This window comes from Lemur catta, chromosome 10, assembly GCF_020740605.2.
Source record: "Lemur catta isolate mLemCat1 chromosome 10, mLemCat1.pri, whole genome shotgun sequence".
In the NCBI taxonomy this organism is placed as follows: Eukaryota; Metazoa; Chordata; class Mammalia; order Primates; family Lemuridae; genus Lemur; species Lemur catta.
In genome coordinates, this window is record NC_059137.1 from 85,291,401 (window position 1) to 85,306,208 (window position 14,808).

General features: G+C 44.3%; 1 protein-coding gene across 2 annotated transcripts in view; it reads right to left on the bottom strand.

Moving 5' to 3' along the window:
- Positions 1 to 535: 535 nt before the first annotated feature.
- The window catches only part of IPPK (inositol-pentakisphosphate 2-kinase), a 50,048-nt gene continuing 35,775 nt past the window's right edge, over positions 536 to 14,808 (bottom strand). The window contains exons 12-13 of one of the 2 annotated variants that reach the window (XM_045563156.1): positions 6,465 to 6,544; positions 536 to 2,041 (exon numbers count right to left, since the gene is read on the bottom strand). In XM_045563156.1, coding sequence (XP_045419112.1) covers positions 1,816 to 2,041; positions 6,465 to 6,544 — 306 coding nt within the window. In that variant the 3' untranslated portion in view covers positions 536 to 1,815. Of the gene's footprint in view, positions 2,042 to 4,796; positions 4,954 to 6,464; positions 6,545 to 14,808 lie in introns of those variants that run through there. The other variant, XM_045563157.1, reaches the window with a different exon arrangement.

The following is a 14,808-nucleotide window of genomic DNA, read 5'->3' on the forward strand; positions in this document are numbered from 1 at the left end:
GGTACTCCAACTGCTTTCTCTTCTCCCCTAAATACAGACTTTGTTTTCATCCTGTCTAGTCCAGCCAGATTTGGGTCCCGTGCTGAGCAGTAACTCTTGCACCCCGCCCACCTCCCTGAGGGGCCAGGTTCCGGAGCACCTCCCACAGGGGACGCTCCCTTGTGTACAGTTGAACCCAGGACCCAAAGTCCTCCACATGCCATGACTGCCAGCAAAATCATCCTGAGTGATACTGCCCCAGCCCGGCCACAGCACACCACCTTGGGTCAAAACAACACAGCCACTTCCCTCCACACTTTCCAGAGCCTACAACTTGTCCACGAGCACATGAACTCCACACACATCACTTAAGTGGAGTCTTCAAAGCCCCCTATCCCAGCACACACGACACATATGTACGAGATTTCATTTGAAATCAGAAGAGAACGGTAAAAGTGTCCAAATGCATAAGTATCTTTTTTGCACCTCTGAGTGTAGAATAAAATTAGAAGTAAACATTAGGACAGAATTGAACAATAAATTTTAGAAGAGTTGGCTTGATTCAAACAAGTGTAATTATCAAGTTATCACAAAATTTCCCACAAAAATTTACAATCAGCAAAATATTTTCCTTATTTTTCATGTAGTATTTTATACAATTCTATGGTTTTACTAATATTATGTTACAGTAAGCCTTCATTAGTCCCTCAAAACGATGATATAAATAATCAGTCTGTACAGCCTACCATAGAATAAAAAACTGAAGCCAAAATTCCCAACAGTTTTCATAGCAGCTGGGTACACTTTGGTGACCCCAACAAGAACCCTCTCGGCACCAGCCAGGAGTTGTTTGTCTTCTGGAAGCAGGGCCTTTGGCCCCAACAGGGGGACAGGCAAGACCATGGGGCCCTCAAACCCAACAGGTCGCAAGGCAAACCCGAGGGAGGAGTTCAGTCTGGGAAGAAGGGAGAACTCGTTCCTCGGCCACCCGAAACACCAGAGAGTGCCGGGAAAGCACTGAGCTGTCGGGCACACCTGCCCTAGCCCAGCCAGAGCAGCTCAGCAAGTTACAGCTCTACTTCCAGCTCCTACAGCAGCAATTTCAAGTGGGAAAGAACACCCTATCTCCCCCTAGTTAAAGATAAAATCATAAAGCAAAAAAAAAGTCAATGCTTGCATGAGTGGTGTCCATCCTGACCTGAGTCTCGCGGGAGCTCCCTGCTGACCCTTCACAGAGCCACGGGTTTCGGCACTCCATGGGGACCCTGAGGCTAGAGCGCTCAGAACCAACATCCACACTAAGCACGAGATCATGCTCTGCAGCAGGGAACCATCTAAAAACCTGTGTTGATGTGTGGCTTGTATTGAAAAAGTGACCAAGTAACTCAGCTGGGGAAAGTTCCAGTAGTATCCATGTTTTCTTAAAAGTCCAAACTGCAAAATGTATGTGACATTCAAGTTTTCTATGTTAGGAGCCTGGTGGTGGCAGATCCAAACCTTGGGTCTTATAATAAGGCTTTTCGTATTAGAGAATTAGACACGAACCCTGGTTGGGAAGGAAGAACTCCCCAGAATGTCTTTCCAGGGCTTAACGGACACTTCCATTTTAAGAACGCAAGTAGCTTCCTGGGACATGGCACTCACGTCCTACATTCCTTGTCCTGGAAGATGTTTCTAGTGCTCTTCAATTCATGTCTCCAAGAGGCAATCCCACCTCAACAGGGGTTAAAAGCAAAAACATTCACAACCAAAAGTCACCCAACACAACAGAAAATAGCTCTATCATTCAACCTTCACATTCTATGTTCAAGTTTGAAAGACACTGCAGGAAAAAAGTTAGACTTTGTGGAGAACTAACGTGCAATCTTCATTTTCCTTGAACCGAGTTGACATCACAGCGTTGTCTTTGGCACGTACAGTCTTTGAATAGTAGTTGACTATCTTGCTGTCCAGTTTGTACTGATGCGGAATGCTCTCGTAGGGCTTGAGGTCGAGGTCCAGCACAGACACGGAGAAGGCAAATCTGGACCTCGACGAAGGGACGACAGGCCTTTGATCAGAACTGCAAGTAAAAAAGCCATTTCAGAATACACAAGCCTCCCAAATCCTCTCCTCCCGGCTCGCGAGAGCGCCATCCGTGCCTGTGTGTGCGCTGGCCTGAGGCTCCTGCCGGGGACGTGGCTGCTATGACACGGGCCAGGGCACACCGCACCAGGCGAGGGAGGGTTAAAGGACTGAAAGATGGAAAAACGATTATGTAGAATATGTGAGTGATATTTCCCCATCCCAGTGGTACAAACGACGCTGAAAAATCCACTTTATCGTGAGCCAAGTATTACAAAACCTAAGAAAAAGTGAAAAGTCAATCTGGCCGTTCAACAGCCAAATGGATGAAGTATTGAGAACAGACTTCTCTTTATGTGCCTTTCCCGTGTCTGGTGAGAAACTCATGCTCCTTTATGCTCTTCACATTTGGAGAGAGATCGAGTTTTGTGTTTTTATTCCCAAATGGCATCTTCAGTACCTTGTATTTTGTTTCTCAAGGCTTAGTTTTGTGGTTTTTATAAACATCAGAGTAGTCCATGTGCTTACAACAAAATATGAACAATTGTACTTAAAACACTTTCAGAATAACTCTGAATCTTGCACTAAGATTGCTGTGTACCCCACCTACTCAGCACAGGGCATTCAAATGACTGGCTCCACGAACTACATACATAGCCCAGGTTAGCCCAGGAGAAGTATTCTGGGGCGCTGGTCTCTCCATGCTTACGACTGTTCTAGATTTAGAAATCAATAAACACAACACCAATTCCAGAAGCCGCCCCGCATGGCAGAGGCAATGGCGACAAACATGTTCCTGTTCTGATGATGCTGTCAAGGCCCAGACTCACTGAATTCCTGCTCCAAAATCCTGTTTATAGGAAAAATGAATCCAGACTCAGTTTCTGGGGTAATAAACTACTCTCTCCTGAATGGTAGACAACAGCAAATAACTTGTTACAAATTAAGGCCTTGAGCCTCGCTCTGGAAGCCGGAAGGGCCTGCCGCTCGTCCTCACTGGCCGTATTTTACTGAGAACCACTCAAGCCCAGGGCGCCGCTCAGTTCTGGGGCCTGAAACCTGAGCCCGGCGCAGCCAGGCTAGGACAGCCTACACCTCTGGCCCATGACATCTCAAATTTCTCGTGTCGGAAGTGCAGCACCCAACAAGATGACACGTATCAAGACAGGAAGCGTCTTTTCAGCAGCTCCTGGGGAAGGTCCGACTACCTGGGCAGCAGCCAGTGGCTCCTGACACTGAAATGCTTTGCTGCCCCTCAGCAGCCCTGAGGCTGAGACCACGTGGGAGGCTCCCAAGGACACAACTGTCCCTCATGCCACGAGCGTGCTCTCTGGCAGCCTTGGAGAACGGGGCGAGGACAACCTGCTGGCTGCAGAGGAGCTGCCCTCCCAAGACAGCCGGCCAGCTGGGGGGTGGCCAGGGGGACCAGTGGCCTCCATGGACACCGGGGAACGGGCCGGAGAAGCCAAGGCAGCAGACGCTGCCCGCGCTGCATTTGGAACAGGAAATCATAAGGAGCAGCAGGGTTTAGGGACGGGAGGCCGTGGGCAGCTTTCCCTGCAGTTCCAAAATCCCAAAAGGTCAAACATTTGCAGCAAAAGGAAGCCGGAACCAACTTAAGACTTTTTCTTTTATGACAGGGCAGACACCGCAGAGCAGAGCTGGAGAAGCCTCTGCTTTAGGTGGTATGAGAAGTTCAAATGCAACTGACCTATCTATGAGCTGTAAATGAAAGTTTATGAATCTCAATTTAGTCTCAGGTACATTGTGCATCTCAAAGATGCAAAGATGACTAGCGACATACCCAGTCTTAGTTCGTCTCTGGGATTCTAGAGCACCACACCCCAGGCCAAGGCCCCCCACTCACTGGAATGTCACAGGCACAGCCTCTACCCACACACTCCTCAAAGCAGGCCAGGCCACTGGGCATGTACCAGGACGCCCCTCCACCCCCAGGAGTTCTCCAAGGAGAAGCTCCCTCTCTGGTGTCCACTGTCCTCTGAAGACCCTTCTCCAAGGCAAGTGCAACAGTGGCTATGCCTGCAAGCATCTGTCCACTTTCTGCCTGCTGCTACCTCAAGCCACGTGTGTGTCCTTCCACTCTGCCGGGTGGAGTCTGGGCTGCTCAAGCCCCTTGGCCCACGGCCCCGGCTCTCACCTTGAGAACCAACCTCCGCAGGCAGGGCCCACTTTTCTTCCTCTTCAGAATTCTCTACAAATGCACGTCAAAATTTTAAGGTCTTCATTCCTCTTCAACTTGATCACAGAATTCTAAGCCTTTATAAAATGTTTAATTTCCCCAAAGTCTAAGGTTCATGTCTAACTGGCAAAGTTTTTCAAACACGAAGCTTACAAGTGCACCTTTTAAACATTTCACATTTTAAGATTAAGCTTAAATCAGTGTTGATGCAACACTTAAGACTGGGAATGCTTTCCATTATCCATCTTTCCTTTGTCCTTAATTCATTTTGCCTCCCATCTTTAAACGTAATTCACATCTGCCACCCAGGCTGGAGTGCAGTGGCGCGATCATAGCTCACTGTAACTCTCAACTCCTGGGCTCAGGCGACCCTCCCGCCTCAGCCTCCCGAGCCGCAGGGGCTGCACACCGGCCTGCAGTTCCCATCTAGCCGTGCAGTTCTCACTGCACCATGAAACAAGCTCCCGAACCTGGGAAAGTGCTCAGGATGTTAAAAGACAAAAAAAACGGACACAAAATTACAAGTTTAATAAGCAGGTGGCTGTACCATAATTCAATCATTTCCACACTTTGCACATTAAGACTGTTTCAAATTTTCAAATCAAAATCATGCTCCAGGGCACCTGCCCACCAGTACCGGACCTCCGGGGCTTCCTCGGATATGAGTTCCCGACGTGAAATCTCATACAACAGCTCCATTCAAAGTAACACTGCACAAGGGAAGTGTCTGTTTTATTTCATCCTCTCCCCAGTGGGGGTCCCTTTCTCCCTCCAGTCTTTGCCAACTAGACGAAGGCGAAAGGGAGAGCCGGGCCAGGTTGACCCTTCCACTATGCCTGGCTGTTCACATCCCTGAGATCCTGCGCTGTCCTGTGTCTCACTGTTTCTGTCACTTTCAAGCCACTAACAGTCTGTCATTTTTTTTTTAAGAAACCTGACACATGGTCCCCTTGTCTCTGTCAAGAAAGGTCCAGATGTAGCATCTCGCGGATGATGATCCCTGCACCTCCACCCCAAGTCTGAGATGCCAGAGGCTTAGAACCTTCTGGACACACCCTACTACCCCTCCCAGCGTGTCGGTCTCTGCTAAGCAGTTGATCAGGGGTGTAGTAAGGACCCCAGGCTCTCAGCCCTCTCCTTGTGCCGCATTCCCATGTTGACACCATTGCGTGCTGTGCTGGAAGAAGTAAACACGTCTGTCCTTCAGTGGCCCTTCACGTCCCTTTTGCAACATGACCTGAGCACCCTGCATTCAAGCACATTTCCATTTCCCAGCTGCACCGCTGGTAAGAAAGGGTGGTGAATAATAATATCTTTATGGGTTTCCTCTCGTCTTACACCACCAGCTTAATCCAGCTAAGGGATTCCTTATAACTAAGCACTGGCAATACTTTCTTAGGGGATAAAAGTATTTTCAGCAGAACAGAACGACCCTTTTTTGTACTTCAGTTACACCCGATAATGTTCCTCACTATTTCATATTGAAAAGTGGGCAATTCTGCGCCTGCCAAGGAATAGGAATCCTGGGAACTGTTTAGTTCAAAAGCATCAGAAAAATGCGTGGCTGGCAGCCAGCACCACAGGTCATCTTGACCCAGGAACACATGTTAGAAGAATGCAGAACATTCTACAAATACTGTATGTAGGCTTTGGCACCTCTGAAGATCAATGCTGAGGCCGCTAATTACTGTAAGAAGATTAGCAAGTTCACCCTGAATTTCTAATACAGGTGAGACAGGGACTGGACACAAATAACGGCGTTCGGGGAAAGAGGCTGCACACATGCTGAGTATTCAGAAGAGGAAGGAGACCAAGCAATGTGCTGTTTTAAAGGCTTTGCCATGACCGGGTTGGAAAGTTGGCGCAGCGTGCTGACATGGTGGCAGGCCAGGGAGCAAGGCCCATGGGAGCCTCGGCAGGTGCGTGGGCTTTGAGAGAAAGGAATGTGCAACGCACCATCCACCCTGCCTTGGAGCCCTTGGAGTATTTTCTTAGAAAATTAGTAGTAATCTCAAGTAATAGAACAATATTTTTTAGTTATTCTCCACAAATATGTTTGACTGAATTACAAGCTTCTGGAGAGCAAGAATTAATAAGCCCCATGACATCGAGTAGGCCAAGGAGGTCTTGGTCCTGTCAGGGAGTCTAAATGTGGGGAAACCCACTGTCCTGTTAATCCACAAAACCCTGTTAGACAAGGACGTGCGACACGACGCCTCACCTGGCATCCTGCAGACACGGGGAGAGGGCGATCATGACGGAGCAGTCCTTGGCGGTCATGGCCACTCTGTACTGCTGCACCTGCGGGGAGGGAGAGGTCAGCTCCGGGTCCCACAGGAGGCCTCGCGGCCACCAACGCAACCTTCCCCACCCACCAGGTACGGGAACTGGCTCCTGTGACAGAACACGAGGGGGGGCTAGGAGTGTGGGTGACACTGAGTAAGGGAATCAGGAGGTCCCTGCTGTGAGAGCACCCTGAGCACCCAAAGGGCTGCTCAGAGGCCACCCCTGCTCTCCAACCTCTCACTGCAAGCAGCGTGTGGGACCCTAATTCCAGACCCGGAAATTTATGACTTGTTTTTAGCAAAGTCCCCACAGTCTGCCTTGGGTAGGAAAAGCATAAGATGCCTCAGCTCCAGTACTGGCCACAGCAACGGCACTGCGCAAGCATCACGCGACACCTTTGAGAAGACGAGCAGCCAGGGTGTCCAGCAAGGCGCTGCTCACGACAGCATTCCACACACCATAAAGTGACAGCCACCGTGGATGACTCTAGACAGCTGCCATCCCATGGGCTGTGTGTGTGTTAACTTACTTCACTCTTACAGCAGCCTGACACTGTCCCACTTTATAGATGAGGAGACAGACACAGAGAATAGCTTGTCCCCATACCCTGCTAGTCAATGGCAGGGCTGGGACTCAAGCGGGTGCTTCGGCTCTGAAGTCTGTGCCCTCCGACACCCTGCTACAAGCTCATGTGGGCCTGCACATCCCGACCTGGAACAAGAGCTGGCGGGGCCACCAACTCAACTCACAGCAGGCTTTGAAGGATCCGACTCACATAAAGCTGTGCTTGTGCTCATGTTGTGTGTCAGACACGTAGGACAGTCACCAAAATGTTCACAGTTGACACCTCTGCAGAGCAGAATATGAGGCATTTTTTCCCCTTCTTTGGACTTTCATATATTGTTTGAATTTTTTAAGATTGAATAGCTCGAACTTTTACAAAAATAAACTAGTTACAAAAAAAGGAATTTAGCCTTCCACATTATCACTGGCCTCAACATTTATACTGATGACAGACCATAATCTCTTGTCTCCCTTTTATCCATTCCCCTTGATTTCAAACAACCAGGAGGATCTGCCCTTAGAAAACATACAAGTTGTGCCTTCCAAAAGGCAGGCCTGGGCGGGAGGGAGAACCTCAAAGCACAGGTTTCCCCCAGGTCAGCAGGAGGAAACACACAGCTCCTATCCTTATACTCCATTCATGTAGCTAAGAAATCAGTTATTGCACATAATACACACACAAAAAACCCAGTCCAAAAGAATTAAAAAACTAAACATAAAAAGAAGTATAAAATGTTATGTCCCTAGTGCACTGCAAGCCTTTCTAACCAAGACACAAAACCTAGAAGCCATAAAAGACTCACAGATTTGAAAACCTAAAAATCAAACAGTTTTGGCGGGGTGCATGGCATGTACTATAGTGCCGGCTACTCAGGAGGCTGGGGTGGGAGGATTGCTTGAGCCCAGCAGTTTGAGTCCAGTCTGGGCAACAGAGCAAGACTCAGTCTCTAAAAAATAAAAATAAACTTAAAAAATAAAAGCTTTTATATGATACAGTCATAATTCAATGATAAAAGACAAATGAAAGACTGGGAGAAAGTATTTACAACATATAACAGATTATCAACATCAAAAATATATGAAGTGCTAGAAATCAATATGGAAAAAGAACAGTACCCCAAAAAGTCAACCAAATAAACTGACAAAAGAAAAAATATATATATACATATATGAAAACACATTCAATCTTACTATAAATCAAGGAAATGAAATTATAAAAATGAAATATTTTCCACTCATCAGATGGGTAAAACTATACACACAGACCTAGGTTGGCCCTCCATGTTGACAAATTCCGATGCAGAACCCACAGACACAGAGGCCCACGGTGGACTCCAGCATCTGCAGATTTTGGTATCCGCAGGGAATCCTGGAACCAATCCCCCAAGGATGCCGATGGGTTAGTACTCAAAACACTGCACTGTTAAGATTAAAAGTGAGCCAGAGTTGACAGGCTCTAGCAGGAGCTGCAGCTTTACTTCAAAGAGATCAATCATCAGAACTGGATTAAACTGACTCCAGCTGCTAGTGTTTCCCAGGCCTCGGACAGAAGCAAACCTAAAATTCTCCCTAGAAGATATGATCCTAGGCCTCAAGTTATTTCTAAAATAATTTTACAAATACAATTTCTGGCACACAAGCAAAATTATTCAGACACAAGAAGACACAATGACATGAATGAAAACCAGCAAAAACAAACAAAAAAAACCTCACAGTGGGTGAGAGGTATATGGGAATCTCTACACCTTCCACTCAGTTTTACTGAGAACCTAAAATTGTTCTAAAATATAAAGGCTATTAAAAAAAAAAGCTGCAACTGAAAAAGGAAGAAACCCACAACAGAAAGAGTTGCACACATATGGACTCCAGTTATTCGAGGTACCAGACACATATGCTGCACTGCTCAAAGAATAAAAGAACAAAACAGAACTTGAGAGAAATGGAAACCATAAAAATGAATCATGTGGAAATTCTAGAACTAAAAAACACAAAATCAATATTAAGAATTTAATAAGGCTGGGTGCAGGACTCACACCTATAATCCCAGCACTTTGGGAGGCTGAGGTTGGAAGATTACTTGAGGCTAGGGGTTCAAGACCAGCCTGGGCAACACAGTGAGACCCTGTCCCTATAAAAATTTCAAACTTAGCCAGACATGGTAGTGTGCACCTGTATTCCCAGCTACTTGGGAGACTGAAGCAGGAGATCACTGGAGCCTAGTTCAAAGGTGCAGTGAGCTACGATTGCACCACTGTACTCCAGCCTGGGCAATGGAGTGAGACCCTGTCTCAATCAATCAATCAATCAATAAGCAGAATCAGTTAATAGCGTTACTGGAAAAAAAAAAACTTGGCATATGTTCTTTTGGGGTGATATGCTATTATCTTTCATGTTTTATAGGGTATGAAGAATGCTCTCTTATTCCTGACATCTGGTATTTGCTTTCTCTGTCTCTGCTATGGTCTGAACGTTTGTGTCTCCCCAAATTCATATGTTGAAATCCTAACTCCCGAGGTGATAGTATTAGAGAGTGGGGCCTTTGGGAGGTGATTAGGGCATGAGAGCAGAACCCTCATGATTGGGATTAAAGCCCTTATATAAGAGATCCCAGACAGCTAGTTACCCTCTTCCACCGTGTGAGGTTACAGTAAGAAGATGGCTATCTGTGAGGAAACAGGTCCTCACCAGATACCACATCTGCCAGTTCCTCCATCTTGGACATCCCAGCCTGTTATATGTCAAATAAGAAGAGAAAGGGACAGAAGACTAAAGTCAGCCAGAAAACAAAGACAGATCGCCTCTGGAGGAAGGATGGACTAACAGAAGATACCTCAACAGCAATAACCATAGTCAGAAGATGTTGAATGAAATGTTTAAATGTTATAAGAAAAAAAAATCAACCCCTTCTTTTTACCTGGAAAAAATTACTTTTCAAGACTGTGAATGAAATAGAAACATCCAGATACATAATATAGAATTTACCAAAGATCCTTCTCTAATATATCTTCTAAAGGATATTCTTCAAGAAGAGGAAAAAAACTATAAATAACTGTAAACAATAAATTAGACAACTTATATAAAATGAATGATTTCCTAAAACAAACTACCAAAACTAATTTGAAAAGAAACAGACAATATAATTAGACCTGTAACAAGAGACTGAATAAGAAACTCAAAAAACAACCCACAAGGAAAAGCCCAGACCCAGATGGCTTCACAAGTGAATTCTATCAAATATTTAAAGAATTAACACCAATTCCTGTGAAAACTCTTCCCAAAAATAGAAGCTGGAACACTTCCCAACTCACTGTATGAGGCCAGTGTTCCCCTGATATCAAAAACAAAGATAAAGAAAATAAAACTACAGACCATTAATTTATAAACATTACCCAAAAATCTTCAATAAAATAATTGCAAAGTGAATTCCACAACATATAAAAAGCATCATATACCACTATCCAGTGGGATTTATCCCAGGAATGCAAGGTTGGTTTTAACATCTAAAAATAAATTTATATAATATACCACATTAACAAAATAAGGACAAAAACCACATGATAATCTCAAGCGAGTGATGGAGAAAAGGCATCTGACAAAATCCAACACACTTTCATAATAAAAACACTCAACAAATCAGGAAGAGAAGGGAACTTCTTCAACCTGATAAAAGATATCTACAAAAAGCCCACCGCTGACATCACACATGATGATGAAAGACTAAATAATGTCCCCATAAGGCCAAGAACAAATGAGGGATGTCCACTTCTATTCAACCCTGTACTGGAGGTTCTAGTCAGGGCAATCACACAAGAAAAATAAACCAAAGACATCTAAATTGGAAAGGAAGAAGTAAAACTATCTCTATTCACAGATGATCTTAAATAGAGAGAATCCTAAGGAACTGACTAAAAAACTATTAGAACTAATAAATAAATTCAGCAAGGTTGCAGGTTATAAGATCAATGTACAAAAACAAATTATATTTCTATACACTTGCAATGAGCAATCTGAAAACAGAATTAAGAAAACAATCCCATTTATGACAGCATTAAAAAGAATAAAATATTTAGGCTGGACACAGTGGCTCATGCCTATAATCCTAGCACTTTGGGAGGACCACTTGAGGCCAGGAGTTTGATACCAGTCTGACCAAGAGCAAGAGCTCATCTCTACAAAAAAAATAGAAAAATTTGCCAGGCATGGTGATGTGCACCTGTAGTCCCGGCTACTTGGGAGGCTAAGGCAGGAGGATTGCTTGAGCCCAGGAGTTTGAGGTTGCAGTGAGCTATGATGATGCCACTGCACCCTAGCCTGGGTGACAGAGCAAGACCCTGTCTCAAAAAAGAAAAAACTATTAATAGGAATAAATTTAACAAAAGAAGCACAAAACTTTAGCTTATGCTCTGAAAACTAAGTAACAATGTTGAAAGAAAACAAAGATCTAAATAAATGGAAAAATACCCAAGTTCCTAGATCAGAAGAATTACTACCCAAAGTGATCTAGATTCTCCATAATCCCTACTATCATCTAGCTGGCTTCTTTGTAGAAATTGGCAAGCTGATTCTAAAATTCATAGGGAATTACAAAGAGCTCCAAATAGCCAAAACGATCTTGAAAAAGAACAACAAAGTTGGAGGACTCACACTTTCCCATTCAAAACCTACTAAAAAGCAACAGTAATCAACACAGGGTACTGGCATAAGTATAGACATATAGATCTTTAAACATAATTGAGTGTCTAGAAATAAACCCATACATCTATGGTCAATTGATTTTCAAAGACGTTACGACCATTCAATGGGAAAAGAACTGTCTCTTCAATAAATGGTATTGGAACAACTGGATATCTATATACAAAAAAATGACATTGGACCCCCTACCTCAAATCATATATAAAAATTAACTCAAACTGGATCTAAGACCTAAATGTAACAGCTAACACTATAAAACTCTTGGAAGGAAACAGGGGAAAATCTTCATGACCTTAGATTTGTTGGCAATGAATTCTTAGGTATGATACCAAAAGTATAAACAACTTAAGAAAAAATAGGTAAACTAGACTTCATCAAAATTAAAAGTGTGCAAAGACATTATCAAGAATATAAAAAGACAATTGACAGAATGGAAGAAAATATTTGCCAATCATATATTTGCCAGTACCCAGAATATACAAAGAATTCTTAGCTCAACATGAAGACAATTAAAAAGTGGGCAAAGGACCTGAAATTTCTCCAAAGAAGATATATAAGTGGGCAACAAACACACAAAAAGATGTTCTTAGTTTTCAGAGATATGCAAATTAAAATCACAACAATATGCCACTGCACACCCTCTAGGACAGCAAAAATCAAAAGGACAGGTATAAATAAGTGTTGGTGAGGACATGGAAAAACAGGAAACTTCATACACTGCTGGTGGGAAGGTAAAAGTACAGTGGTTTTGCAAAACAGTCTGGCAGGTCCTCAAAAATTAAACATAAAGTTGCCATTGGATCCAACGATTCCACTCCTAGGTATATAACCCAGAAAAGTGAAAACATGCAAAACTTTCACACAAATATTTATAGCAGCATTGATCAGACTAGCCAAAAAGTGGAACCAACCAAATGTCCGTTCACTGATGAATGGATATGTCCACACAAAGGACTATTATTGAGCCATGAAAAGGAATGAAGTACTGATACATGCTACAACATGGATGAACCTACCTTGAAAACATGCTAAGTGAAGGAAGCCAACCACAAAGGACTACACATTAAATGATTCCATTTATATGCAATATCCAGTATAGACAAGTCTATAGAGATAGAAAGTGAGTAGTAAGTGGTTGTTTAGGGCTGGGGGGATGGGGAAACAATGGGATGATAGCAAAGGGTGTGGGGTTTTTATTGAAGTGATGGAAACCTTCTAAAATTAACTGTGGTGATGTTTGCACATATCTGTGAATACAGGAAAAACCATTGCATTGTACACTTTAAACAGGTAAATTGTATGGTGTGCAAATTATATCTCAATAAGGCTATTATAGAAAAAAAGATAAAGGAGAAAGATCTGAGGTGCAACAGCGTTAGGCAATGATATGTGTGAACTCATCGATAAATCTAGACAAACATCTTTATAAAATAATACTCTAAATTGGGACTTTGAAAAAATAATAATACCGACAGGATGCCAGACAATAACTGCACATAAGCTGGGAGGGGCAACTGGAATTAAGTGTCCCAAGTTCTTACACTGTATGGGGCTTGGGGTATTTAATAACTGATTAACTTTAGACTTTAAATATGCAGGGTCAAATTGGACAAGAAACCACTGAAGGGGGAGAAACAGAAGGTACAACTTCCAAACCAGTAGAGCAAAGAATGGAATAAAAAAAATACCAAGCAAAAGTGCACAGAGGTCAGCAAACTACGGGCCAGGGACCAAGTCCAGCCCACCACCACTTGTTTTTGTACACAAAGCTCTCCTGGGACACAGCCCTGCTTGTTCCGTTTTGTCTGTGGCTGCTTTTGAGCTACAAAGGCAGAGGTGAGTAGCTGCAACAGGGACCAGACGGCCCACAATGCCTTACTCTCTGGCCCTTTACAGAAAGTCTGCTAACCCCTGCTACGGACACCACACAACAGACAAATGCAAGAGTGGTTGTGGGCTCAGTCTCCTGAGCACTAAAACGAAGACAGTATTCCCTCCTCTCTTCACAGCTACAAGGTTCAACCAGATAAACAACATGCATGAAAGAACTTTTGTGCAGGCGTGTTCTCAACCCACTCCCCAGCTTCAGCTTCACAACCACCCTCTTCACATGCAATTAGCAGAACCTGACTTCCTAAAAGACAGAAAGAGCAGACCCTTCTATTCCAACACGGAAAGACCTCAAGCCACATGTCAGCCACCTAGTTACCCCCAATGGTAACACCTTGCAAAACTACACTACAATATCACAGCAAGGTGGGTGCCATTGATACAATCCATGCCCTTAATTCCAATTGCCCAGGTTTTACACACACTAGTGTGTGTGTGTGTGTGTGTGTGTGTGTGTGATTACATGTAGGTCCATGCAACCATCACCACAGTTCAACCACCGCAGGGGTCCCTCAGTTTGACCTTTTATAACCACACTTACCTGCCTCTCTCCTCCCCGCAAGACACACCAACCACTCATCTTCATCATTTCAAGAATTTTATATAAACAGAATCATAACAGTGTGTAACCTTTGGGGATTGGCTTTTGTCCCTCAGCAAAGTCCCCTGGCGACCCACCCCGGCTGCTGTGTGTCTCGGCAGTGCGCTCCTCTTTGCTGCCGAGCAGACTCTGTGGTGTGGACGCACCACAGTCTGCCTCACCTCTCACAGGTCACCCGCAGAAAGGTGCGGGTGTTCCCAGCTTTGGCTGTTACACATAAAGCTGCCGTGAACATTCCTGTACAGGTTTTTGGGTGAGTGTTAAGTCTTCATGTCTCTCGGATAAATGCCCCGGAGCGCGAGTACTACATGGCATGGTGGCTGCGCGTTTAGTTTATAAGAACATGGCAAGGTGCTTCCCAGGGTGGCTGTGCCATCTCCATCCCCATCAGCAACGGACGAGAGACCCCCTTCTCTGCACCAGCATTTCACGTTGTCCCACTGTCTTTATCTGAGCCATTCTGATCGGTGCGTGATGCCTGCTCTAGCCGTTTACAACAAGATTGTGTTTACATATGCCATTTAAAGACTAA